Source organism: Cricetulus griseus, chromosome 3, assembly GCF_003668045.3.
Source record: "Cricetulus griseus strain 17A/GY chromosome 3, alternate assembly CriGri-PICRH-1.0, whole genome shotgun sequence".
Taxonomy (NCBI): Eukaryota; Metazoa; Chordata; class Mammalia; order Rodentia; family Cricetidae; genus Cricetulus; species Cricetulus griseus.
Genome location: NC_048596.1, coordinates 95,050,482 through 95,077,417, shown reverse-complemented (window position 1 = coordinate 95,077,417; position 26,936 = coordinate 95,050,482). Strand labels below are relative to the sequence as shown.

General features: G+C 37.7%; 2 protein-coding genes across 2 annotated transcripts; one reads left to right on the top strand and one right to left on the bottom strand.

The window, feature by feature from the left end:
* The first annotated feature begins 104 nt into the window (after positions 1-104).
* On the top strand, positions 105-8,938 carry LOC100774136 (olfactory receptor 52D1). Its single transcript, XM_027407524.1, is given in 3 exon segments — positions 105-132; positions 7,913-7,959; positions 7,961-8,938. Coding segments are annotated over 3 exon segments (1,053 nt in total).
* A 7,682-nt stretch (positions 8,939-16,620) lies between these two features.
* On the bottom strand, positions 16,621-17,547 carry LOC100772975 (putative olfactory receptor 52P1). The gene has a single exon (XM_027408047.1). It carries the CDS (start codon positions 17,545-17,547, stop codon positions 16,621-16,623), a length of 927 nt encoding a protein of 308 aa, XP_027263848.1.
* Positions 17,548-26,936: the final 9,389 nt, after the last annotated feature.

Sequence of the window (26,936 nt, the reverse complement as noted above, 5' to 3'; positions counted from 1 at the left end):
TGCCTCTTCTGCTGATCTCAGTAAGTTAGTATCATGTAGTATCTGAGATTCTGAAGATCTCAGAGCAACTCTTTCATACCTATAAAGTCAGGTGTAGGCTACAGATGGATCTTCAGGTCTTGAGAGGAAAAGGTGAGGAAGAAATATAAAACACTTGAAAGAAAAGCCATGGAGATTTACTGTGTCTCTATACAAAGCTCATGTGTTGGAAGTAGAAGAAAATGGGCTTAACGACCTATTATTTGTCACTTCAAGTAATTAAGAATGCACATGTGCTGATAGCCATGCTTTCTTAGAACCAGTGTCACCAATGAGAATCTGAACCTTGGCCATGGAAGGCTATAACAGAGTTAGGTCCTTTATACTTGAGGTTGGGTTTGATCCTCAGATGAAGATGACAGCTGGTTGAGTCAATGTGAGATGCCTGGAAGCATGTGATTGCAGAGGGAGGGAAGAGCAGAAGTTTCTCAAGGAATTACTTCAAAAGATGCCACTCTGTAAAGGATGTACTCACCTCATAACTGTTGACCTCTGCTTTCTAGCTTTCTAAGCATGATGAGTTCAACCTGCAAGGCATTTTAAAGGCCACAGTGGATTTGGTATGATCTTTGGTTACCTCAGTAGGTAGCCTTCCGGGTGTACAAGGATTCCAACGACAGTTTCCTGCTAGTAGCATCCAGTTGGGGTGACAAGAATCCTCAAGCAGCTGGGCTTCCCACATATTTCCTTTGAGTGTGGGAACTGAAGTAGCAGTTGTTGTGAGCTTCCACATGGGAGCTGGAGATCAAATCCAGGTCCTCTAGATCAGCAGCCACTGTCCTTAATAACTCAGCACTCTAGTCCCATTACCAGACATTCTTGATCATTGAAGGCATCCATCCTACTTTGCAGCTTGGGTATCTTTCCTTTTAAAGGTGTAACATGCAGCCTATCCATAGTTGGTTCAATTTATTATGTGGTGTTTGGTGAATAAGAATCATATCAACAGAGAACATAAACTTTTACTTTGGTATCATAAAACTATTCATACCATGAACTTTGTCATTTTATGCATTTTAAGCATTGCAATTTAGGGACTTATGCTTATAATGTTGGGAGACCTTCAACTCTATTTGTAAAACTTCATCACTACAAGTAGAAACTCTGTAACCAGTCAGCAATAACTATGCATTCCTCAGTCTGCTCTGCCAAAGAAGTTCACAGAGAGCATATATGTTGTAAGAGCTTTAAGAGAGCAAGGCTTATTTATTCAAATTGAGTTTCCATTAAAAATACTTATCAAGGAACAACTGTATACTGTCAAGTTTATGGATAAATAGGCTTAAGTGCCAGACTTTAGGAAACTCACCACACGGGTAGGTGAAGAGATGAGGATGTGGATTCAGCAAAGCATGCCATTTGTGGTGATTCAGCATAAAAAGCATGGGAGTCTTCTAGACTGTCAGTGATGTGGTGAATTCAGATATGGAGTTCCATTGATTATGGGTCAAGATCCAGCCTTGAAAACACTGAAAGTCAAATTTAACAATGGAAGGAAAACAAGATTGAGAGTATGTGAAAAAACTTCAATTAAAAAGTTAATAAATATGCTAAGTGAGATTATATGGGGCCAATAAATCTAATAATCCACTGGGTTAAGAGGAGTAGCTGTGTCTCTGTCTCTGTCTCTGTCTCTCTCTCTCTCTCTCTCTCTCTCTCTGTCTCTCTCTCTGTCTCTCTGTCTCTCTGTCTCTCTCTCTCTCTCTCTCACACACACACACACATCCATGCTCAAGAGTTGTACTTTACATTAGATAGCAAAGAAATATTTAATGAAACTAGGTTGTGACTATAGTAAAAAATATTTCAGTGAATTGAACAACCTTCAGGCATTCATTAAGATACACTGAATTAATAAACAATATTTGTCATGAAACAAAGAAAAACAGTGATAAAAATCTTAGTTGTTCTGTTGTCTTACCCAGAGGCTGTGCATTCTGTGTCACTGGTATGCAGAAAGGTGGGCTTGCTGTGGCCCTCTTAGGAGTCCCTGCTTATGAGGAGCCTCTGGCTGGTGATCATAACAACATACACTGGAAAAGGGACAAAGCACGTGTGCAGGAATGAATGTCTCAGAGCAGGGCTGATTTTTGTTTACACCCAAGAAATTGGCTCTAGTAAGGGTCTAGAGCAATCTTTTGATTTCTTGCTTTCTAAAATAGCCAATACTCCTTTTAAGATTATTTGGTAGAAGATAGCAGGAATTTAGTTTAGGGAGGTGACCCTTACCTGTTGGAGATAATTTTAAACAACATTGATCAGTTTGGCATATCAACCAGCATTAAATAGTACAAAATAGACCATCCAATTTATGTATAAGATGCAATTAAGTTTTAGGAACTATCAGTGTGTGATTATTCTGACAGCAAAAATAGAGACATTGAAAGCTTTATTAAATCACTGAGTCCTCTCATTTATTTGACAGTGTATTTTATGAATAGTTTCTGAGTCTAATTTGTAGTACCAGTGTAAATGAATCTTTCATTAAATTCTAAAGCAAATACTCATAAATATGTTTGTCCCATACTATATAAAGAACAAAACTCTCATTATATCATTACTTGAATTTGGACAACAATATGCCTAATTTTTCTTCATCATTTTAAAATTATATGATTTTAAAATTATTTTTTGAGAATTCCATAAATGCATGTAATATATTTTGATTATATTCAACCCATCTCTCCTACCCTTTTTAAAACATAAAAGAAAATCTTTATGACATGTATTCATCATGTAGAGACCCTAAAGTTTAAGTGCAAAAGACATCTTAATGGTTTTTATTATTTTGAAACTAGGGCCTTAGTGAAACCAAGAATAAAAAACCCCTATATATGAATGTAAAATACAGTATTGTCAAGTCAAAAATAGTTGTAAATAATGTATAAAAACCAAAGTAATAAAAATTTGTTTATGAAAATTTCTTTTTTTTTTAAAGAGAGGGAGTTTTGATACAATGATGCAATATGGCTAACCCCAAGAGGATATTTAAAGGTCCATAGTTTTGAACTCTTAAATTAATTTCTTCACTAACTTAAAGTTCCAAAATTATTTTAATATGCACTTATGGAAATAGAAATGTATAGTTAGAAAAACAGTAACATAAGAACATAATAAACAAATGAGCAAACTATAAATTCAGAGCTATTAACATTAGTTTTAAAAACATGACCAATTATAGCAGTACATTACTAAAACAGTAATTACTGAATTTGTTTATTATTGAATTTGTAACCCCAATGAACAGCTTTTATAATAAACATAAGATTTTGCATTAAATATGTACTTCTAGTTTAACTTTTTTCTTTCATCTGTCTCTTTAATGTATGTATATGTGTATGTGTATGCGTGTGAACCATGACATGTGTGTGGAGGTCAAAGGACAACTTTCCAGACTATTTTTTTCCTACCATGTGGGCTACAGGGCTCTAATTCAGATCATGAAGGGGGGCAAACACCTTTACCTTCTGAGCCATCTCAAAGGTTCCTAAATTTTTATATTAATTTTTTATTTTGTTTGTGTATATGAATGTATGACATGTGGGCCCATATGCTACAGTGTGTGTGGGGTAGGTCAGAAAACAACTCTGTGGATTTCTCTCTTTCTGCCCTTATGTGGGCTCCAAGAATTGAGCTCAGTTCACTAGGCAAGTGCTTCTATAATAATTCCAGTAAACCATTTGGTTCACTACATTAGTGTTGGGTACAGTTGTTTCTTTGACCTCCAATTGGTGCCCTATGACATGGATAGACGTTTGCTCCTGTCACCCCTGGAAATGGCATGTAACACATTGTTGCCTAAAATGGGGCTGACAGAACCAAAAAACTGAGTCAAACAGGAGTGGCTTAGTGGGTCATGTAATGAGTAATAAGAATTCAATAAAGATTCAACCATTTAGGGAAAAGAGTACATGGGAACAATCCTAAAGTGATAACCTGTCTCCATGTGGCATGGGAAGGTGTTCCTCCTCTCTGTAATGACAGTTTTATGTTATCTATGATAGATGGCAAGATGTTTTAAGCTGAGCTGTCAGAGGGTAGAACAACCTTGGGTGGGGAGTCCATCTGTGGTTGCCTCTATTCACATAATATATGGTAGCATGACTCTTTGATGAATAGCGTCTACCTTGTAGGTAGGAGGACATGCTGAAAATGGATGATGGACTAAATTATTTATTATAGCCTTGAAAGTAGCACATGTAGGACAGGTCATAGGCAGACTGTAGTAGCTCTTAGCCTTTGTTGTGGATCATTAAGACATGATACTGAGGCTCAGCTGCCTACCCAAATGGAACATGCCTGAGTAAGGGAGGAATTATAATGAGAAAAACATCCAAATGGTATCCTCTGTGCTAGCTTCTGATGTGGCAGGGAAAGTGGGAAAACAAGTAGATGAGATGGAGGTGTAGTCTTGCTGCTCTTACAGCAGGGAGGGTGCAAGAAAAAAGATGTACAAGTCCTGTGCTAAAGAGCTCCTCCTGGGATTAAAAACCCTAGAAATCATGAGAATAGTCAGGCAGTGAGGAGACAAAAGTAGCATGGAAGTTATGCTTTGGCATGCACTGACATTTTTTGGCTTTACACTGAGTGTTAAAAAAACATTTAAGAAGGAATAACCATATCTATCGCCATGCACAGAACTTAAGTCCAAATGGATCAAAGACCTCAACATAAACCCAGCCACACTGAACCTCTTAGAAGAGAAAGTGGGAAGTACCCATGAGCAAATTGGTACCAGAGACAGCTTCCTGAACATTACACCTGTAGCACAGACACTGAAATTGACAATTAATAAATGGGACCTCCTGAAACTGAGAAGCTTCTGTAAGGCAAATGACACAGTCAGCAAGACAAAATGGCAGGCCACAGACTGGGAAAAGATATTCATTAACCCCACATCACACAGAGGACTGATTTCCAAGACATAAAAAGAACTCAAGAAGCTAGTCACCAAAACACCAAATAATCCAATTAAAAGTTGGGTACAGAACTAAATAGACAATTCTCAGTAGAGAAATCTAAAATGGCTGAAAGACACATAAGAAAGTGTTCACATCCTTAGCCATCAGGGAAATGCAAATCAAAACAACTCCGAGATACCATCTTACTCCTGTCAGAATGGCTACAATAAAAAACACCAATGACAGTTTATGCTGGAGAGGATGTGGAGAAAGGGGAACACTTCTCCACTGCTAGTGGGAGTGCAAACTCGTACAGCCACTTTGGGAATCAGTATGGAGATTCCTCAGGAAAATGGGAATCAGTCTACCACAAGATCCAGCAATTCCACTCTTAGGCATGTACCCAAAGGATGCCCATTCATACAACAAGGACATCTGTTCAACTGTGTTCATAGCAGCATTATTTGTAATAGCCAGAAACTGGAAACAACCTAGAAGCCCCTTAACTGAAGAATAGACGGAGAAAATGTGATACATTTACACAATGGAGTACTACTCAGCAGAAAAAAAAAAACCAAAACAAAACAATGGAATCTTGCAATTTGCAGGCAAATGGATGAAACTAGAAAAAAACATCCTGAGTGAGGTAACTCAGTCACAAAAAGACAAACATGGTATGTACTCACTCATTTATGAAATTTAGACATAGAGCAAAGGAGTACCAGCCTACAATCCACACCACCAGAGAAGCTAGGAAACAAGGAAGAGCCTAAGAAAGACACACATGGTACCCCAGAGAAGGGAGCTAATTGGGAGATTGGGGGGAGGGGAGAGGGATTTAGGAGAAGGAGAAGGGGAGAAGAGGAGGGGAGAGGAGGACATGAGGGAGCAGGAAGGTTGAGTCGGGGGAAGAATAGAGGAGAGCAAGAAAAGAGATACCATAGTAGAGGGAACAATTATGGGTTTAAATAGAAATCTGGCACTAGGGAAATGTCCAGAAATCTACAAGGATGACCCCAACTAACAATCTAAGCGATAGCGGAGAGGCTACCTTAAATGCCATCCTGGAGCCTTCATCCAGTAGCTGATGGAAGCAGAAGCAGATACCCACAGCTAAACACTGAACTGAACTCTGGAATCCAGTTGCACAGAGGGAGGAGTGATAAACAAAGGGGTCAAGACCAGGCTGGAGAAACCCACAGATACAGCTGACCTGAACAAGGGGTTGCTCATGGACTCCAGACTGATATTTGGGAAACCTGTATAGGACTATTCCAGACCCCCTGAAGGAGGAAGTCAGTTTGGAGGTCTGGGCAATCTATGGGGCCTCTGGTGGTAGATAAATATTTATCCCTAGTGTATAAATGGACTGTGGGAGCCCACTCCACATAGAGGGAGACTCTGTGCTGCTCTATTTAAGGATGTCACAAGGCATTCAATTCCAGTCCCCTTTCAGTGTCCTTGCTTCAGTATTCCTGACAATCATGCTTTATTGTCATCTTTCTGCAAGCAGGGCTTCATTGGAATTTAACAGAGTCCAGCTTTTGTTGAGTTTTCCTGATTTTGTGATTTTGATTTTGTTAAATAGTGTAAGGAACAAATGAAGCCATCCTATTATCTTACTTATTTTTCCTTCCCATGATCAAACGCTATAATTCAGCAAAAGTCTTGAACATGGTGCACTGTATCAGCTCCAGCTCTCACTCGTACCTGGAGTTTTTGAGTTCCTATCTGATGTATCTGCTTCATGATAAACTTCTTCCATTTCCTCCCTCCACCTGGTTTCACACTAAGTATCCTTTTATTTTCTGTCTGAATTTTGTATGTTTTCCCCAGATTATTCATAAAAGTAAGATCATGAAATAGTTTTATTTTTCCTGTATGTGTCTTATTTCATTTAGTATATTCTCCACCAAATCCATTTCTGTTGTGGAAAGAGCTAAAATTTTCTTCCTCGAGACTAACAATGTTTAGACACAAACACACTGCATATTTTCTTTCACTATTCGTTCACTGACTCATTGTTAACCTTGATCTCTCTATCTTTAATCAAGACTGAGCATTTCCAGAATCCCTAAGATCAAGCAGCTTTATCTTCTGGGAGTTCAGTCAGTCTCCAGGGTCAGTTTTTCCCATAATAGCTACGGTTCCTTGTGGTTCTGTGTTGCAGGGTGGGGTTGTCAAGGAGACCTTGGGGGCCTCTTCTTAGGTGGCTTAAAGAGGCATGCCATGGCTCCCAAGTGCCTGAGAGGAGAGTGGAGAGATGCAGGGCGATGAGTGTGGATGCTTCTTAAAATATACCTCCATACATATGTACACATGCCCCTCAAAATATTTGCTGGAGACGGCTGAGACCAGTTGCCCAGGTTCTCACCGCCTCACATTCAGGTAAGAGGGTATAGGGAGAGTCAGCTTTACACTCACAATGCATTACACAGCATGCTCACTGAGTTTCAGCTGCCTGGTTACCCAGTACTTACTTCTACTTTCATTACCACTGCCAAATTCTATCTCTTACATACAAAATGTCTCATGCCTGCTAGAAATGGACATTCTTTAATTCTCAGATGTAGAATTTTGAAGTATTCTTAGATTATACCTTTCTCATTGATGCATTTTTTTTCTGATTGCTTCTGGAAGTAAATGTCTCTATTTCTCCTTTTGATTTTTTTTGTTCATTTTCTGACATGCTTTAAGCTATTTTTCTTAGAAACAATGTATCTATTTCATATATTAACCTACATTATTAATGTTTTAACAATGAGCGATCAATAGCTTTTCTTTATTAAAAGCATTTCTCACAGCATACATTCTCTCAGATATTGATGTGGTCATGTAAACTCTACATTGTTACTGCACATTACAGTGTAGTGCCATGTCACTTTGCATATACTATTATTGTTTCAGATTGTTTTGTGTATTGTAATATTCCATTTTTCCTTCTTAAACATCTGATTGTTTGAAAATTTAAGCCCAGGTAGTTTCTTTGTTGCTCCCTTCAGGTACTTGACCAGGGTCCCACCATGATGCCTTGTAACAGCACTGGCCACCCTTCTTTCTTCATTCTTCAAGGCATTCCTGGAATGGAAGACAAGCACAGATGGATATCCATCCCCTTCTCCTCCATGTACTTCATCACTGTGATGGGGAACTGCACTATTCTTCTCACCATCTCTACAGAGCGCTCCCTGCACAAGCCCATGTTCCTGCTTCTCTTCCTATTGGCTCTCACAGACTTGGGGATGTCTACTACCACCATTCCTAAGGTTCTCTGCATATTCTGGTTTGGACAGACTGAGATAAGCTATGAAGGCTGCTTGGTCCAGCTGTTCTTCATCCACTCCATCTCAGCCATGCAGTCATCTGTCTTGATGACCATGGCCTTTGACCGGTATGTGGCTATCTGCAAGCCCTTGCGTTATTCCACCATCCTTTCCAATAGTCGCATTGGACTCATTGGCCTGGTGAGCTTGGTACGAGCAATCCTCTTTATTCTCCCCATGCCTATACTTCTCCAGCGTATGCCCTTTCATGCCAATCAAGTCATCCCCACCACCTACTGTGAACACATGGCTGTTGTAAAGATGGTATGTGTGGATACCACAGTCAATCGGATATACGGTCTAGTTGTAGCCTTGTTGGTGGTTGGGATAGACATCTCAGCTATTGCCTCATCTTACGTGCTAATCATACGCGCTATCATGCATCTCTCTTCCAAGGAGGCCCACCACAAAGCAGTCAACACCTGCACCACACATATCTGTGTCATGCTAGTCTCCTACACCCCCTGCCTTTTCTCTTTTCTAACTCACCGCTTTGGAAGAGGCATTCCACCTCATGTCCATACCATTCTTGGCAACCTTTATTTCCTTGTACCACCAATGCTTAATCCTATTATTTATGGTGTGAAAACTAAGGAATTTCGGGACAAAGTCACCAAATACTTATTCAGGATGAAGGAGCCTATACTTCTTTCTCACAGTCACAAAGTTGTTTGATAATCTAGAGATTGTATTAGGAAGCCATGGTTAAGTGTCGAGGAGAAACTAATGGTAGAAATACATTAAAATGTCATGTTATTTATTATTTGATAGAGATTCTAAGACAAGGGAGAACTTCTTGGTTTCAGTAACTCAAAGGTAATGCAATTATCCCCCATGGAATAACATAATGATATCTGCTCTTAATATCTAACAGTGTTGAGCAAATTACTTGTGGTAACATATGTAAAAGCACTTTGGATGCCACCATACACTGAATCCATGTGAGAGAGTGTGGAACATTTTTATACAGAGTATCACAGCAAAAACTGCAACTTGTTTATTCTCAATCTGTGGCCAAATAATATAATAAATATAACATAATAATACTTTGCCAAGGCACATACAGTCAAACTGGGTGCAGGGTTTTGTGTGTATATTTGTGCAGTGGAGAGGATGTTGGGAGATAGAAAAGGTGTTCAAGGGGGGTTAAAAGGATCAAGGAAGTTTGAAGATGAATTTAGAGTTATTGTTTTTCACCCCAGACTGGGACTAATGCTTCTTTTTGAGCCTATTATCTGTATATTGGACACAAACTCAGATTTCTAAAGAATCTTCAGAGGAGAAGGAATATATTGGGAAACTCTTGTTAGAATGAAAAAGTTAATATAGGTTTTAATTAATTTCATTCTAGCAAAAACTGCTGGAGTCAAATGCTTTTGTTTCTCACAACCAAATCCAGTATGTGAGAAGGGTGCCTCTCATTCTCTCTTTCTCAAAAAACTGTTTTTAAATTTACCCATTTTAATTTCATGTGAATTGGTATTTTGCTAGCATTTATGTCTGTGTTTCATTTCCAGAAGCCCTGGAACTGAAGTTACAGACAATTGTGTACTGCCATGTTGGTGCTGGGAATCAAACCCAGATCCTTTGGAAGAGCAGCCAGTGCTCTTACCTGTTAAGTCATATCTGCAGCTCTGAGAAGAGCCTCTTGTGAAGAGACAACTCTGAGAATGTCTTAAGAGCCAAAGCTGGGAAAGTCAGCTTTACACTGGAAATCACTATGAAATGTAAGGGTTGTCTGACATAAAAGTCTATAGACTGGGTACAGACCCAAGGTTTACTCTGGGATTAGTAGCCAGTCCATTCCATGGGCTTGCCCCATCTATTTTGTTTTTGCTTTGTGTTGAGACAGGGTATCACTACATACTTGAGTAGTGTGAAACTTGCTATGTATACCTGATTGGCCTCAAACTGAGAGATCCACATGCCTCTGTCTTCACCATGCTGAGATTAAAGTGGTGTACACTCACATTCAGCCCCACAGATTAAAAACCAGTTTCTAATATTTAATACAAAAGTCATTTATCTTTGTTAAGAGAATTTAGAACCCACAACTCTAGCTCATCCAGGCTGCTTTAGAAGGTGTCCATTAGGAAACAAATAAAATAAATAAAACGATTCTAGAAAGATCTTCTACAGGTGGCATAGTTCTCAATCTTTACATCTTCTGAGTCTTAGTTTTTATGCAAAGAGTAATAAAAATGTTGTCATTATTATTGCTCCCCATTACATCGTTACAAAGAAATATGTGTATTTGATAAGGTAATCAAGTGTGCTAGAATATTTAATATAAAAGCCTCCTTTAGCTGTATGTATACACACACACACACACACACACACACACACACACACACACACACACTAGTTCTGTGGAAAACTGAATTTTTTGTCTAATATATGAGCAAGCCAAGGTGACTTCAAATATGATTTTGTGATTGAAAGACATTTTTGTTGATTTCATAGATCAAGAATTTAAAAATGCTAATACAATATATATGACTTTGCTTTGCTTTTCTTGAGGGAGGGATCACATTCATCCTTTTAGTTTTTTTTTTAACAAAATCAAATACAATAAGATAAAACAAAACCATCATATCAAAAAACAAAAGGCAACAGAAAAACAAAAGAGCTCCACAAGAAGGCACAAGAATCAGAGGCTCACTCGTTTACACATTCAGGAGTGCCACAAAAATATAAACTGAAAGCTGCAGTACATATGCAGAGGACCATGGAAGCTGCAGTATATCTGCAGAGGACCTGGTACAGACCTGTGTAGGCCCTGTGCGTACTGCTTTGGTCTCTGTGAGTTTATATGAGCTTTGCTCAGTTGTTTTAGAGGATCTTTTTCTGCTGATATTCTCCATGTCCACTGTCTCCCTTATTCCTTCTGTTTCCTCATTGGTGGAGTTCCCTGAGCTATAAGGTGATGCCTCATTTAGAAGACATACATTGAATATTTTAAAATTGAATGAACTAAATAATATACTTCATATAATAAGAATAAGGAGTAAAATACTACTCATTTATTAGGACCAAAAAAAATTAAAATCTTCACCAATGTATAGAAGATTTTGATATTAATTGAGCACTATTGATATTAGTTACAATGCAACAGAGCTGTCTCAAAAGCAGCCCAATTTCCTGGCAATCTCACTTTGACTTATTCAGACAACCTGGAATTCAATCACATAAAGCTTAAGCAATGGTTAGACATGTGATAAGTGGAAAAGATTGTAATTTGTATAAAGTCTCTCCATTTAATTTTGTATGAATTGTCTGCCACTTCCTCAAATACAATATTAATGGTAAAATCATTCAAGCTTGTTTTTGTATATTTTTAAAAGATTATGTGTAAATTTTTGCAATACAAAGTATCATGATGACACCATTGCTTACTTTAATATAATCAGAATTGCTACTTAGATAACCTAAAAAAATGTAAAAACTAGAAGTGTATCATTGATGTCTGGGCAGATGTGACAGCTTGGCTCACTGTGGCAGAATATTTTGAGTTTTAGTAAAAGACGAAATGTGAATTTAAGAAAAGCATGCCCTTGACATGAGACAGTCATCTTAAAAGTCTTCTCTGAAAAAAAAAAACATTTACTATGAAGCCAATATTGTCTTTGGACAGGACTGAATTGCTGTTTACAGTTTACACAAATGGGAATTGTTGTGCTGGGCGTTTGGATCATACTGGTTTGTAGAAGAAACAGGGTCACTCTAGGATGATTTTTAGCCTTTTCAGGGGAGTCAGCTTCTGGTGAACTGACCAACAGACTGACTGTTGCTTCTCAGAAAGCATTTTATTGATACACAATTTACACCTTAGAAAGTCATTTCCCGAATACCCAAATCTCTCATCTGAAGCTCCTTAAAGAGACAAATGCCAAAGCAATTCCCAGTCATGGGACATCTCAGTTTTCTGAGTCCTTCCACAATCAAGTTTTGCATAGGCTTTGAGCCTTTTAGGAAATATTCAGATAAGATTTATATAATTAAAACAGAAGGTAGTGGACACAAAGGGTAGCAGTCACAAAAGGCAGATCAAAGCCAGGTGCTAACATAAAACACCAGAATCAAAGCAGCAGCAAAGCTCTGCAGGACCTCCTGCTATAGGGAGTACAATAAGTTTGTCTTGTTTGTTTGATTACATCTCTTTGCGATTATTCCATACTAGCACAGATATATTAGGTAGTTATCATTAGTTATTATTAGTTTTTAATCTAATCAGTTATTTTGAAGTTATAGAGTAGTAGTTCTCAACCTTCCTAATGATGCAATATTTTAGTACAGTTCCTCATGACGTAGTGACCCCCAACCATAAAATTATTTTTGTTGTTACTTCATAACTGTAATTTTGCTATGGATACAAATCGTAATGTAAATATTTTTGGAGATGGAGGTTTGCCAATGGAGTCACGACCCACATATTGAGAACCATTGCTCTAGAGAATTGTGTTGTATGTCTATGAACATAGGTTAAACAGTCACCTATTGATAGGTATTTATTTGTAGGGTTTTGTTGCTTAGTAGAACCACGTGAGGATTCTGTTATACAGATCGTTCGTTCACTGTTTGCACAAATCAGTATTATTGAAGAATAAATATGTGGAGATAGGATTATGGGAGAAAAGAGCATACACATTTTTCCTATTTATTTATTTATTTATTTATTTATTTATTTATTTTGAGACAGGATTTCTCCATGTGTAGCCCTGGTTGTCTTAAAACTCTCTTTGTAGATCAGACTGGCCATGAACTCACAGAGATCTAGTTATCTCTGCCTCCTAAATTCTGGGATTAAAGGTGTGTGCCACCATTCCCAGTTTACTTTTTTTTTTAATGTAGTAGTTTTTGACTGATCAATAAAAAAATCAAACACAACATAAACTTTTTACTATAACATATGTTGAACCTACACACCCCTCAGATGATAATTGGAGCTGTTATAACATGTGTTAGCATTTCAGAACTGGTGTAAAAAATCATCAAAATCTAGGTAGCTTGTGCAGGTCTTGCACCTGCAGTCACATTTGCTATGTATTCCTATGTGTACCTACAGCCTTTAGCTAAGCTTACATTAATAAACACATGAACACATGGACTGATTCCAATTATTTTATTTTGCATTTGAAAAAATATTTTAACTATTTCAGTTAGTGTGTACAAAACAGTAAGTTTCATTATGATATTTTTGCATGTTCTTTTACTCATTCCGCCATCTCCCTTAACTGCTCAACCCAGATAGATTCTATTTTCTTTCATGCCATATGTACACTAAATCTAAACATAGATTCTGAACATGAGATAAAATATGTGATACTTCTCTTTCTTTCCCCCCATTACATTCTCCAACAGCTTTAATCCCTTTCCTCCCATCTTACTAATGGTAAGTCCCAGAGAAATTGTCCCAGTGAGGAATTCTGGGGATTTAGGGTGAAGGTATGCTACCTGCTACATTCTCCTTTGACAGGATAAAACACTTGAACACAGAGATGCAGTAAGCAGCCACCAGGCTGATCTAACTCTTCCCAGAAGCCAAGCTCCCTTTCAATCTTGAAGCACACTGTGTCAGGGCTAGTCTGTATAGAGACCAGAATGTGTCAGAGATGGTGCTGTATCATTTCTGATTCTAGGTCATCTTTCTTTTAGTCCATTTGCTCTTGGGGAAACCAGAGACCTTATCATGGGTTGCACAGTGGCCGAATGGAAAGTTGTCTGTGACAAAAACTGGGTCTCCAGTCAGCATTGATACTGGGATTTGTTTTTAGAACTGGATCTTTCAGCTCTACTCAAGTCTTAAGACTTTTGCTTCATTTGACATCAATACTAAACCTTATAAAAAAGCCTGACCCATAAGCACCTACCAGGTTATCATCAGATTCCCACTTCTCAAATGCTTCATGAAAAAAAGTTGGGTGTTAGATGTTGCTTTATTTTAGGTAAAATATTTCAGCCATTCTTTATTATCTTATTAAAGTGCTTAGAACAAAAAATATACAAGATGTTATATAACATGAACACTGGAAAATATGTTTTTTTCTACATTTTAAGAAAAGTAGCTATGGAAACTTCAGATCCTAATTTCCTATGCCATGCTCTTGCCCAGCCCTTGGCTTTTGAGTAACTACCCCATGTAACCACACCCTGCCCAGTTGAGATATTTTTTTCAGTGATGATAGATAGCCATCCTTCCAGAATTCTCTATAATGATCTGGATTTTGTCAGACCTGCCAGTTTATACATCAGAACTATGAAGTTATAAGGCCAGGAGTTTATCATGCTACATGGTGATTGAACTTCAGCAGACCCACTGGGTACAATAAATTGCCTGAGTATGTGATCAATTTCAGAAGAGTAGAAATGGGATGGAGGCATTTCAAGGCTTTCAAAATACAGGGTAAGTATAATAGAAAAAGGAAGGTATTTATTTCTCCAAATACTTTGCAACTGTTTATGCTTCAACCAAGGCAGAGTTTTAATTAAATTTTGTTGTTGGACATGAGGTAGTCACATAATTGTTGCCATGTTTCTTGAGATTGAGGGCTTTTTTAAAAATTACATATTCCACTTAGTCTTGCTTCATGACTTTTCAGTCCTTGTACTCTACAAACAGGAATAACTGTCAGATCAATCATTATCTGAGTGCAGGTTTAACTGTTCACTGCCTGTATGACTGTGATAGAAGGTATACAAAGAAGCCAAGCCTTTTAAAGTTAATATGCAAAGGGTATTATTATACAGTTTCATTTATAACTGAAATACTATATATAAAATGCCTATGGTAACTAAGAGAACTACTCTAACATATGGTACTTCTACTGGAATCAGTGGAAAGTAGAAACATAGAAAATTAGGCTTTCCATTAATGGAGAAATATTCCAACTTTAGCTGTTGCCCTGAACTTTTCTTAGAGTTTCTTATTACCAAGTATATTAACTCACTTGCTCAGAATTTTGTTCCTATAGTATAATGGCATCCTATGATACTTCATAAATGAGATTATACTTGGAGGACAATGAATCATGAATCAATCATGAATTTTCTTAGTATGTACTCTGCCATGCTGATCATTATGGTGGCTGAAAGTTAGCATTAGGTGCAATTCCTCTCTGAATGCTTGAAACTTCAACAGCAAACAAACCTTGAAGAAGCCACCATAGACCCATGATAATGCTACAGTTTCCTCCCATGACAACAACATCCCCCTCAAATAGTCCATAAAAACATGTTTATGTTACGAATGAACTGGGTTTTGTTTTAACAGATTGATCAGTGATTTCTCTAACACCTTATATGGAAAATGCATATATGTTTTGTTTTAGGCATCTTCCTAGTCTAGGCAGGACCAAGTGAAATCCAGGGGAAGGGTCTTCATACAGAAAGTCTTCTTTGCTCTAACCTAAAAGAGTTGAAATTGCTATTAGAATTTATAGACTGTCCTATTCTAAGAATAAATATGGGTAGGCTAAAGGTGATATCTAGAGATAAAGACTACAAATGTCTCACTCATAATTGCCCATTTAAAAATTTCAAGCACTATTTACTGAAATTAGAATTCAGAAATATAAAACATTTTCTACTGTATTTAAGCTCAATGAGCACATCTGTTTAATTTTATACTAACATGATGACTAAAAGTTGTCCTTTCATTTCATACTTGCATTTTGTGCACCTTGTTTACACTGAAACATTACCAAAAATTTTATTCTTACAATGTTTTGAAATACAGCAAGAGAACAATACTTCATCACAATAATGTAAGCTGACCTTTGTCATGAAATAAGCCACTATTTGTGGATTCATGTGAGGTTAATGCCATTACAGGACCAAATAGTTTCTGCTTCACATGCATTTTTCTTAGGGTAGAGTTCCCTCTCACAGGAGTATTTTGAATTATGGATCTAGGCCCATCATACTTTGAAATGAGAAAATTCAAATTATGTATTTCTATAGTCTACAAATCTGGACTGTATATGTCATATACGTACACATTTTATCATAATAATCTGATTTGTCTTGGGAAAATTCCACATCACTATCACATTAAAAAGTCACAATGAACTTAATAGCTACTTTTCAGCCCCTAAGCAGCTGTCATAAAGTGGAATATAATGAAAGGCACACCAGGATCCTTTTACAAGAAGATAGAAATTAGAAATAAACAGAATTTGAGAATTAACACATAGAAAAATTGGAGGAAGACAAGTTCTTTGTGGTGTATTCTTTCCACACTTTGCACAGCTTATCTGGAGATATTACTGGGCCTTGGATGATTGTCAAAGGTCTTGTCAGATATCTTCATCATTCATTTAGTTGATGGATTATTACTCGGATTCAAAATCCTCTGAAGCTCATCGGCACAAGCATTTTGCCACCTTGTCTCGTATCTCTTTCATTTTTATACCATAGATAATTGGGTTGAACACTGAAGGTACAAGAAGGTAGAGATTGGCAAGAATAATGTGAGCATGAGATGGAATGTTGTGGCCAATTCGATGGGTGATAGATGAAAACAGAGCAGGTACATAAGTGATAAGGATGACAAAGAGGTGAGCTGAGCAGGTGTTGAGAGCTTTAAAGATAGCATCTCGAGAGTTGAGGTGTACCACAGCCTGCAGGATGAGGGCATATGAGAAGCCAATTAGAAGCAGATCAAGTCCCACTACAAGCAAGATCACAAAGAGTCCATAAATTCGATTGGGTCTGGTGTTACTACAGGCCATTTTTACCACAGCCATGTGGTCACAGTATGTGTGAGGAATGATTGTGTGACAGAAAGTCAGCCTTTGAAGTAGAAGAGGCATGGGCAGGATAAGGATCACACCCTTGGCAAGCGCCACCAGTCCTAGGCGTCCAACTAGAGAATGGCTCAGAATTGTGTTGTAGCGTAATGGCTCACACACAGCCACAAAGCGGTCAAAGGCCATTGTAACAAGTAGGGCGGATCGTACCACTGAAGCTCCGTGGATGAAAAACATCTGTGTGAAACAGGCATGCACACCTATGTCTCGATCATCAAACCAAAAGAGACACAGGACCTTTGGCACAAGAGCTAGAGTAGAGGCGAGGTCAGCCACCATCAGCAGGGCCAGAAGAAGGTACATTGGTGTGTGAAGTGTAGGCTCTGTGATAACCAGGAAGAGGATAGCACCATTGCCAATGAGGATGGCCAAGAGCAGGGAGAAAAATGGAACAGAAAGCCACAAGTGTTGTGACTCTAAGCCAGGCACGCCCATCAGAGTGAAAGTCATGGAACTGGAGTGGTTGAAGATTAACATGGCAGAAACCAGTAGTAATTGGTTAAGAAAGTTGAAATACCTGCCAATGAGACATGGGTGTATGTTGCATTTACTGTTTTGGTTCCAATAGTTTGTTGATTTGGGAGCCTGAGGAAAATGTCATAATGCCTTCTTAAAGTCATGAAATCCACAGCCTATTTTCAGTCCCATCTCTAAGACCTTTTGTTGTTTGCATAAGCAATTTTTATGGAGCTTGGATTTCAATACAAAGGATGTATAGGTCTTTATTTTAACCTTTATCAGCTCACCAGTCCTATGCTTTTTTAAAAAAGCCCCAAGACAGCAAGATGACTTAGCAGGTAAAATGCTTGCCTTGCAAACTTGATGACCTTTTTTAGATTCTAGGAGCCCATATAATGGTGGAAAGAGAGAAATGACTCCACAAAGTTGTTACACACACACACACACACACACACACACACACACACACACACAAATAAATAAAACTTAAAAGTTTCTGAAATTATAAATGATAATAGGAGAAACATTTTTATACTTGAAAGAAGGTTGAGACAACCTGATAGAATCTCACCATATTTTCATTTGTATGGTTTGTATATATAGAGTGAAAGGGGGAGGCATGGGTACACGTCTTTACTCCTTGTTCCAGGAAGGCTGAACTGCCAGCGGAACTGTTATTTGAGATCTTTTAGTTTTACATGCTATCCTTCTTTCAGAGATGTCTCTTGTGGTTACATCCTCTCTCTCCCTGGGGCCTCTGATTGGTGGATAAAAAAATGGAAGAGAAGGGTCTATATGGGGCTACTATGAAGCACCTGCCTCCCCTCATGTATTGAACTGTGCACATATGCACTTTCTGGATAATTCCTTGAGGTATCACTCTCTTTTTCACTATAACTGTCCTTAATATGTAGAATGTAGACTTTTAAAATATTTAATCATGAATATTTACTTCAAATTAGCCCACTGGGTCCCCATAAATACTCACTCATTCCTCAGTTTCCATCATAGATCTGCAGGTATTGTCTTTCCAGAGATCTTTGAACAATCTACATAGTAATCAAATCAAGACTACATTTCACTAATGACAGCTTTGGGGGTGATGGATGCATGATGTGAAAGCACAAGGGGGACTATTTGGGAAGGACCAGAAATGGGGGGGATAAGAAAGGGTGGTTGTGGGTGAATAAACATAAAACATGGTATATGAAAATGTAAATATGAAATCCATTACTTTGTAGAATAACTAAAAAAAAGGAAAGAAGTCATTATATTCAAATAAGTTTCTTATACTTCGGTGGCCTTTTCTTAAAAAAGAAAATAACAACCTCTATATTACCTATTGTTTTCTATCTTCCACTTTTCTCATTCCATCTATTTTTTTCAAAAACAAGACATTCAGTGTGAGCCTATAATCTCTGCTCATGCATCTATTTTTTTTGAGAAATTTAGTATTATGGTGGGAAGTGATATTCAGAAAATTTCTGAGCTGATGCGACCAAGAGGAAGATTGATGATTCCTACAAGGAGTAGCATCACTTTGTTTGCATAAAGAATGCATCTGAACTTCCCTTGGATTTCTAATAAGAAGGTAATATGTATGTAGTAAGAGAGGGAAGAGAGGATCAAAACCAGGAAAATTCTAGGCAGAACAAATAATACTATCATCATTATTTCAAACATGTTAAGGAAAGCATGGCATAGAATGCACTTAGAAGGCTCCTTGACTGCCTGATAAGCAGACATTGAAAACAGTTCATTCTGTTGTAGGCAAGAACATTCCAGAGGGTTGCTGAGGATAATCTATAGATCCTGCACAATACAAGATGGCATGGAGGATTCATCTGGTCATGCTGTTTGAGCTCCTTTGTTATATTAGAAGCCAACTGTTGAAACATGGGGTAGTTTTGTGACTTTCTGACAAGACTTTGTGAATCTGTGAATGTGGGGACACTGCCATTTAAACAAACTGTACATCTGTCAGGATCTTTATCACATCCCGTGTGAGGTAGAAACATAAACATTTAAGTAGCTTACTGTAAACATTTTCTGCATTGTCTTTGTCTTTCAAAAATCCATATATACAATGTCTTTTGATTCACATTGCAGAACCTGAGTTTCTTCATAATTATTTTACTTTTCCTTTTATTGTTGCTTTTATAAAATTATCAAAGACCTCTTTGCTTTTCATATCGTTATCTGACTCAAATTGACTTTTAACAACTAAAGTACTTTGGCAGCATCACCCCTTGCCTCTTACACTTATTATTTTAACAACATAAAATTGATATCTTTGTTGAAATAAAAAAATACATAGACTTTAAATTGCCAGATTTTTCAATCTTTAAAAATGATCTCTAGTCAGAGTATTTGGAGTAGGTTTGGGCTAAGCATTCAGCATAAAAATAATCAACATGACATTGACTATTTTTTATTGATTATGGAGCTAAAAGGACAAACACAGAATGGGAATAATAGTATGGATGTAGAAATGGAAGGTAACATTAAAAAAGAGAAATGTTATAGACCATATTATTTTGTTTTACTTTAAATTTCTTCTGGGTAATTAATGTGCTCAGGCCATAGACTGACTATGCACAGTCAGATGAAGGACGCTTTGTGCATTTCATTGCCCATGGACTACAGGTTGTAATAGTGGAGTATGTATGAGATCTTCTCCATTATGCTGCCCAGATATTTGCTTCTTTTTGCTTCCCAAAGCCAGGCCCCACTGAACTCACCAGTCATCAGATCATTCTGTTTTCAGTCTTTGTTCACTCATCTTTCCTCTTCACGTTTATTTTCTGCTATTTGTATAGAAAAGCCGCTTTTCTCTCCCTTTATCAATCCTTCTATCATAATTTTACCTGAGGTTAATTCATATCATCAATGAAATAAAGATTTTGGTCATTTAATTTTTGGACTCCTGACTTCCAGGGATCTTCTCTTCAACTTGCTTAGCCACTGATAATATTGAAAATAATCTATAGCATAGTCATACGACTTTCGAATTTCTTATTTTCTAAAATCAGCTTCCTTAGGTTTCTTAGTTTATTTTCCTAGCAAATTTTATATCTTTGCATATCACATTTTATCACCTCAGCCAGTTACCAAACATGACAATGGGCACTTTCTTGTGCTTTGTTTCCATCCCTTCATAGTCTCATAGAGAAACAACGCAACCGTGGTCACATTCACCTGATCTGCTCCACAGCTCCTGAGAGCAACTAACCAATGGTCATGATTATGCTTGTTAGAAGTTATCTTAATTGCACTCATCATGAATGGTTATCACTCAGGATGCCTAATGTAGCATCTGGGCTCAGCTCATCTTGTTAGTCTCAGTTTCTGCCACTTTCCCCCAAGCTCACTGCATTCTTAATCATTTTGATCATCCTTCAGCATGATAAACTTTGATAGATTTACGGTGCTTTTTATTACTATTCTATCCTCACAAAATGTCATTCATGTATTATTGTATATAGATTTATGAAAATTCCATTGCTTCTTTAAGTATCTCTGTGAATGATACCAAACAAGATATAATGTTCTTGTTGCTGATCTTAGGTCCTTATTTTTTTCTGAAAACTTCTCACACAATATATTTTAATCATATTCTTTTCTATCCCCAACACCCCCAAGATCCCCGACTCTCAACCCAACCAACTTCATGTTCTTTCTCTCTCAAGAAAATCAAACTCAAACTTTTAAAACAAACTTTGTTTCTAAAAGCACTTATACTTCATGGAATCATAGTGAGTCACAGCACTGCCATGCATTATAAATACTAAGAGGTGTAACAGTTCTCATACCTAGACCTAGATAACTGCATCCAAAGGTCCAGTATTATTCCCTGCGCTGCCATGTTGAGAATGACCAACCCAAGACATTGTGTTTCTTGGTACAAAGTTAAGTAAATATTATAACCAAGACAGACAAGAGTTTGTGGCATGTGAAGGAGAACTTTCTTGTCAGGGACAAAGAAAACTGCAAAGAAGTAAAATTTGTCAGGCTCTTAGGGGAGCAGAGAGCATTCTGGATGGGAGTATGTGAGGAAACACACAATATCAGAAAATTTAGATGTGTTTAGGAAATAGTTAGAAATGAATTGTGATCTTGCTGCCAACAACATGGAGTCTTAGAAGCAGGTTCATAGTTTATTTTTTATTGACAGCATGTTTTCTAAATTCCCTTACTGACAAACTCATAGCCTCCTCTGTTTTAACCCACACCATGGCATTTCCTATATTTATATTTTTCTTAAGCATCAATTAGTTCAAGTTTCCTCTCTTTTAGAAGTTCTTTCCATTTAACTCATGCTTATTAAGTACTCACCATGAGGCTGAGTTTCTAAAGTATTGGCTGTATCTGATGTCACATTTCTTCACCATTAAAAGAATCCCCAGATTCTTTGATTTTTGCTTCCTCACCTTTTAAATCTGCTGTAAACTTTCTCATTTTTCAGAAGGGAGACAGTGCTTTCAAGTGTTTGAGGTAAAAGTTTCTGAGTGACTAGGGAATAAGTGCCAGTTAACAGTATCAATGAGAGCTATTGGGAGACATTTAGAAGAAGCAAGCTGATCAAAAGAAATATATGTTTTTTAAAAAATTTTTTAAATTAACTTACCTGGCTGGAAATGTCCTATTACCTTCTTACCAACCACCTTGCTCCTGACAAGCAGCGTATTCCTATTAGAGGGTCATAACATGAATGCAGTTTTCATTTTCTATTGAGTTGGAAAGGAAAAACACCCTCTCCCTGTATTTCTTTCTGTAAGGTGACATAAAAGTTTCCTTGTTGCTGGGGGCCAAGGCTCTCTCACCATCTAAGGGAAGTGTTGCAGTCTATTATTTCATCTTCAGAGGACTCTGAGCATAGTGATGGGTCTTCCGAGACCAAGGAAAGAGGGAGTCACACAATAGCCCATTAAGGAATCCCACTGGATCTTTTATTAGAAGTCCAGCATGTCATGAAAAGTCCCCAGAGGAAAGAGAACCATCTTCTTCTTCTTCTTTTTTTTTTTAAGATTTTATTTATTTATTATGTATACAACATTCTGCTTCCATATATATCTGCACACCAGAAGAGGGCACCAGATCTCATAACGGATGGTTGTGAGCCACCATGTCGTTGCTGGGAATTGAACTCAGGATCTCTGGAAGAGCAGTCGGTGCTCTTAACCTCTGAGCCATCTCTCCAGCCCCGAAAGGGAACCATCTTGATCATTCCCGGCTTCCAGGTAATGGTAAGATCTATTTATTGCTTCTCACTTTTCTGAAGATAGGAACAGCTTTTCAATGATGACTTCACTCTATGAAAATAAAGGCTCATTTAATAATTCAGATTTTTCAATTCAACTTTCTCCCTCTTTTGATTTTTGCTAAATAGTGTTGTTCTTCATTTTCAGATGGTAGGGAGTTGGTTAGAATCCTTTCTGGAAATCTAAATTGGTTTGAGAAAATTTTGCTCTTTCACATTACTGTGTATTTTATTACTGGGCAATGGGTTGCTCCATGTCTTGCTAAAATATAGCATTTCTGTATTCCAAATAATGGAATTGCATGCATAATCACTTAATAGTCATGAATACACACTATCATAATGGTAATATAGCATTGGAAAAATATATTAAAAAGAAGAGTTGCATGTATAATCCATATAATATACATATAACATGTATATATATGACAACACATATAATATATACAGCAGACACATGTCTATGTGCAATGCTTAGGCATAGAAAGAATAGAATTATAGGGAAGAAGATGGATACCAAACATAGACAAAGGTGCATGTTGTGGATAATGTAAGTAAAATAAGTTACATCCTATCAGCATTTTAACCATTTTTGGCAATTTTCTACACAAATGAAGGAAGAAATAGTAATTAATTTTTAGGTAGATTCATACAGAAACACCATGGCTTAAAATCATTTATTAATTGAAAATTTCATACATATTTACAAAGTATTTTGATCATATCTATTCTATACTCTGTCTCTGAAATGCTCCCTTAATGTATCTCCTCCATATGTCATATTCTTTTTTTGGTTTTTAGAAATTCCATGTTAATAGACAAGCAAGCATGTTCATGTGGATTATGACCTGGGTGACAGTGACTTGCTTTGAGCGTCGGAATCTATGTCAAAATGACAAAAGACACACTTTAATTGGTTTGTGAGGTTAAGCTTCTAGTCCAAGAAGAGCTAGCTCCATGATTTGCCTCTTCAGGCCTGAATGAACATATTTGGAGCTAATATGAAACCAGTCAAATCTTGAGGACACCTTCTGACAATGTTCCTCATCTACAGAGTTGTCTAACTAAGCCTAGACTAGAGTCAACCTATCTATCTATCTAGGACTGAAACAAATTACTAGTTGTTCCAGGTTGATATTTCTCTATAACAGAAAGCAACACAACTTTATCATCTTACTGTTCTAGTATCTAAAAGTGCAGAGTGGGCCCAGCTGGGGATGTGAGCTATTGAGTTTCAGACATTTCATTATGCAATAATATCATAATGAAACCATGAACACAAAGTGCTTTGTATTTACTTTAGTTTTAGCCTAAATGCTGAGTTAGATATTTTTACTTACAGGAATAAATCTTAGTGGTCATAAGGCAGTTTTTTTCCTTTAAAAGACATTTTAAATTATTTATTCCTATTTTATGAGCATTAGTGTTGTTTTGCCTCCATGTATGTCTGTGTAAGGATGTCAGATTCCCTGGAATTGGAGTTATAGACAGATGTTAACTACCATGTGGGTGCTGGCAACTGAGCCCATGTCTTCTGGAAGAGCAGCCAGTGCTCTTTTAACCTCTAAGCCATCTCTCCAGTCCTATACAATTCATTTATTTCTTTTAATTCACATTTTCTAACTTTTTGGCACATGAAAATAAAGCTTTAGCAACATTGTTTTTCAGATTCCTGGGGGAGGAAAGACATCCATGGTCTCCCCCAGGGCTGGACCTCATATGCTAGAGTACCAACTTGCCTGCCAAGATGCACCCAATGGTGCATGAGTGGCACTATCTACGGGGATAACCAACCATTTTCTGATCGGATATGAGACCCCACTTATAAGAGGAATTTCATGCCATACCTACTCTAACCTGATCAAAAGCCCATTACTGGGGAGAGACAGCTAGAACTAAGGGGCATTTGAGGGGAGATATGGAAACCTAGTATAGTGGAAATTTCCTAAAATATGTGAAAGCAATCCTAATGAAGTCTTCAAATAATGGGTGAGACAGAATCTCACATGGCCATCTCTTGTCACCAAATGAAGCTACCAGGACTGGGTTACACCCAATTGAGCTTTTGGCCAAAGGGGTCCTATGGAAATCTCCAAATAACCCAGGCTGTTGTCAAGGCAACAGGTAGTTTTCTCCTAACTGACAGCAAGACCTCATTGCTGAAGACAATATGCATACAACTCATTGAACATGGAGACGTTGAGCTGGTGCCTATATAGAACTGGCACCCCCTACAATCTAGTGTCTTTGGTGTGGACGGGCATTCTGTAGGCTACCAAAATAAAACATAAACACCAAGCCAACCACTAAGCCATTGTCTGCAATGCTGTCCTTCTTGAAAGATATTCTAGGGCAATGGTGGCACAAAGCTTGTGGGAGTAACTAATCAACCTGATTTGATTTAAGGCTTACTCCATGAGATAACCCATACCCAACACTGCTTGGGTTACTAAGAACCTGAAATTAGATAGCCTAGAGACCAAGGGTAAAACCAAATACTACTTTTCTTAAAAAAGTAGTGATAAAATGATTCCTAATGATATTTTTCTCTACATATAGATCAGTGCCATATTCAACCATCATCAGAGAAGCTTCCTTCTGCAGCAGAATTACAGCCAGACATCACACACACACACACACACACACACACACACACACACACACACACACACACACACAGAGAGAGAGAGAGAGAGAGAGAGAGACAGAGACAGAGAGAGAGACAGAGAGACAGAGAGAGGGGGAGAGAGAAAGAGAGAGAGAGAGAGAGAAAGAGAGAGACCTGGGAACACATAGCTCTAAATAGGATGTCTCCATAGAATTCCCCCCTCAGAGCGCAGGGAACCCTAAGGAGGGGATGGAGGACACCATGATAACAAAGCTCTCTAAATCAGCTGAGCAAAGCTCACATGAACTCAGAGACTGAAGCACCATGCACAGCACCTGCATGGATCTGCACCAGGTCCTCTGTGTATATATTATGGTTTTGGTTTAGTGTTTTTATGGGACTCCTGAGTGTGTGAATGACTGGGTTTCTGATTCTTGTGCTTTCTCTTGGGGCTCTTTTCCTCCTGTTGGTTTGTCTTCTCCAACTTTGGTGTAATGGTTTTTGTTTCATTTTTTATTTTGTCATGTTTGGCTGTTTTTCTCTTAGAAGCCTGTTCTTCCTTAATGAGAGACAGAAAGAGAATGGATCTAGCGGGAAGAGAAGAGGTGGAGGTGGGGGCTTCGAGGATTAAATAGAGGCAAAACTATAATCAGGATATATTAGATGAGAAAATATCTATTTTCAATGATAATTGGGGTGTGTCTGCTTCCTGCTCGCCAAGAAGACCTTTGTCTGAATTCCAGAACCGCAACTGCCTGAAACTCTCTTTTTAGGACATCTGGTGCCATCTTCTGGTCTCAACTGGAGCTGCATGCATGAGGTACTTACATATATACCTGTAGGCAAAACACGTACACATAAAAATAATAAATTAATTAAAAATTAAAATCTCTGGGCTGGAGAGATGTCTCTTTTTCTCTCTGTGTGTTTTAAAAATTATTCTTTGGGTAGTTTTGTTGTTTTCCTGTTTTGCTTTCTAAACAGAGAGAGAAAGAAAGGTATGGAGTTGGGTGCATGGAGAGATGAAAAGGATCTGGAAGGAGTTGGGGGAGGGAAATCAAAATCAAAATCAAAATATATCATCTGAAAAAAGACTTTTTTAATAAATAAAAGCACTACCTGAACTGCAGAGGACATGATAGGCTTCCCAGCACCACTTCAAGAGGTTCACAGCAATCTGCAGCTACACTTCCACTGAATTTGATGGCCTCCTCTGATCTCTATAGGAGCCCTCCAAAAAAAAAAAAACACATACACACGAGACAGACACTTGAATCCACGATGCAAGTACCATTCATGCTATGAAACTCAGCACATAGACATTGTCACCTGCCAAAACTAAAAGGAAGGCCTAATCCTTCAATGTGAATAGTTCTGGGAAAGTCTCTAAATGTACTAACCTTGCCTTTTGGCTTCTGTAGTTCTGTTTTGGCTAACTGTTCTTATTGACTGAAGTATGTCAATCCTGAGCATGTTTTTTGTGCTTAAAAGCTCATCCTGAGAAAGGCTCAGGGCAGCACTGGGATCCTGAGCACCCAG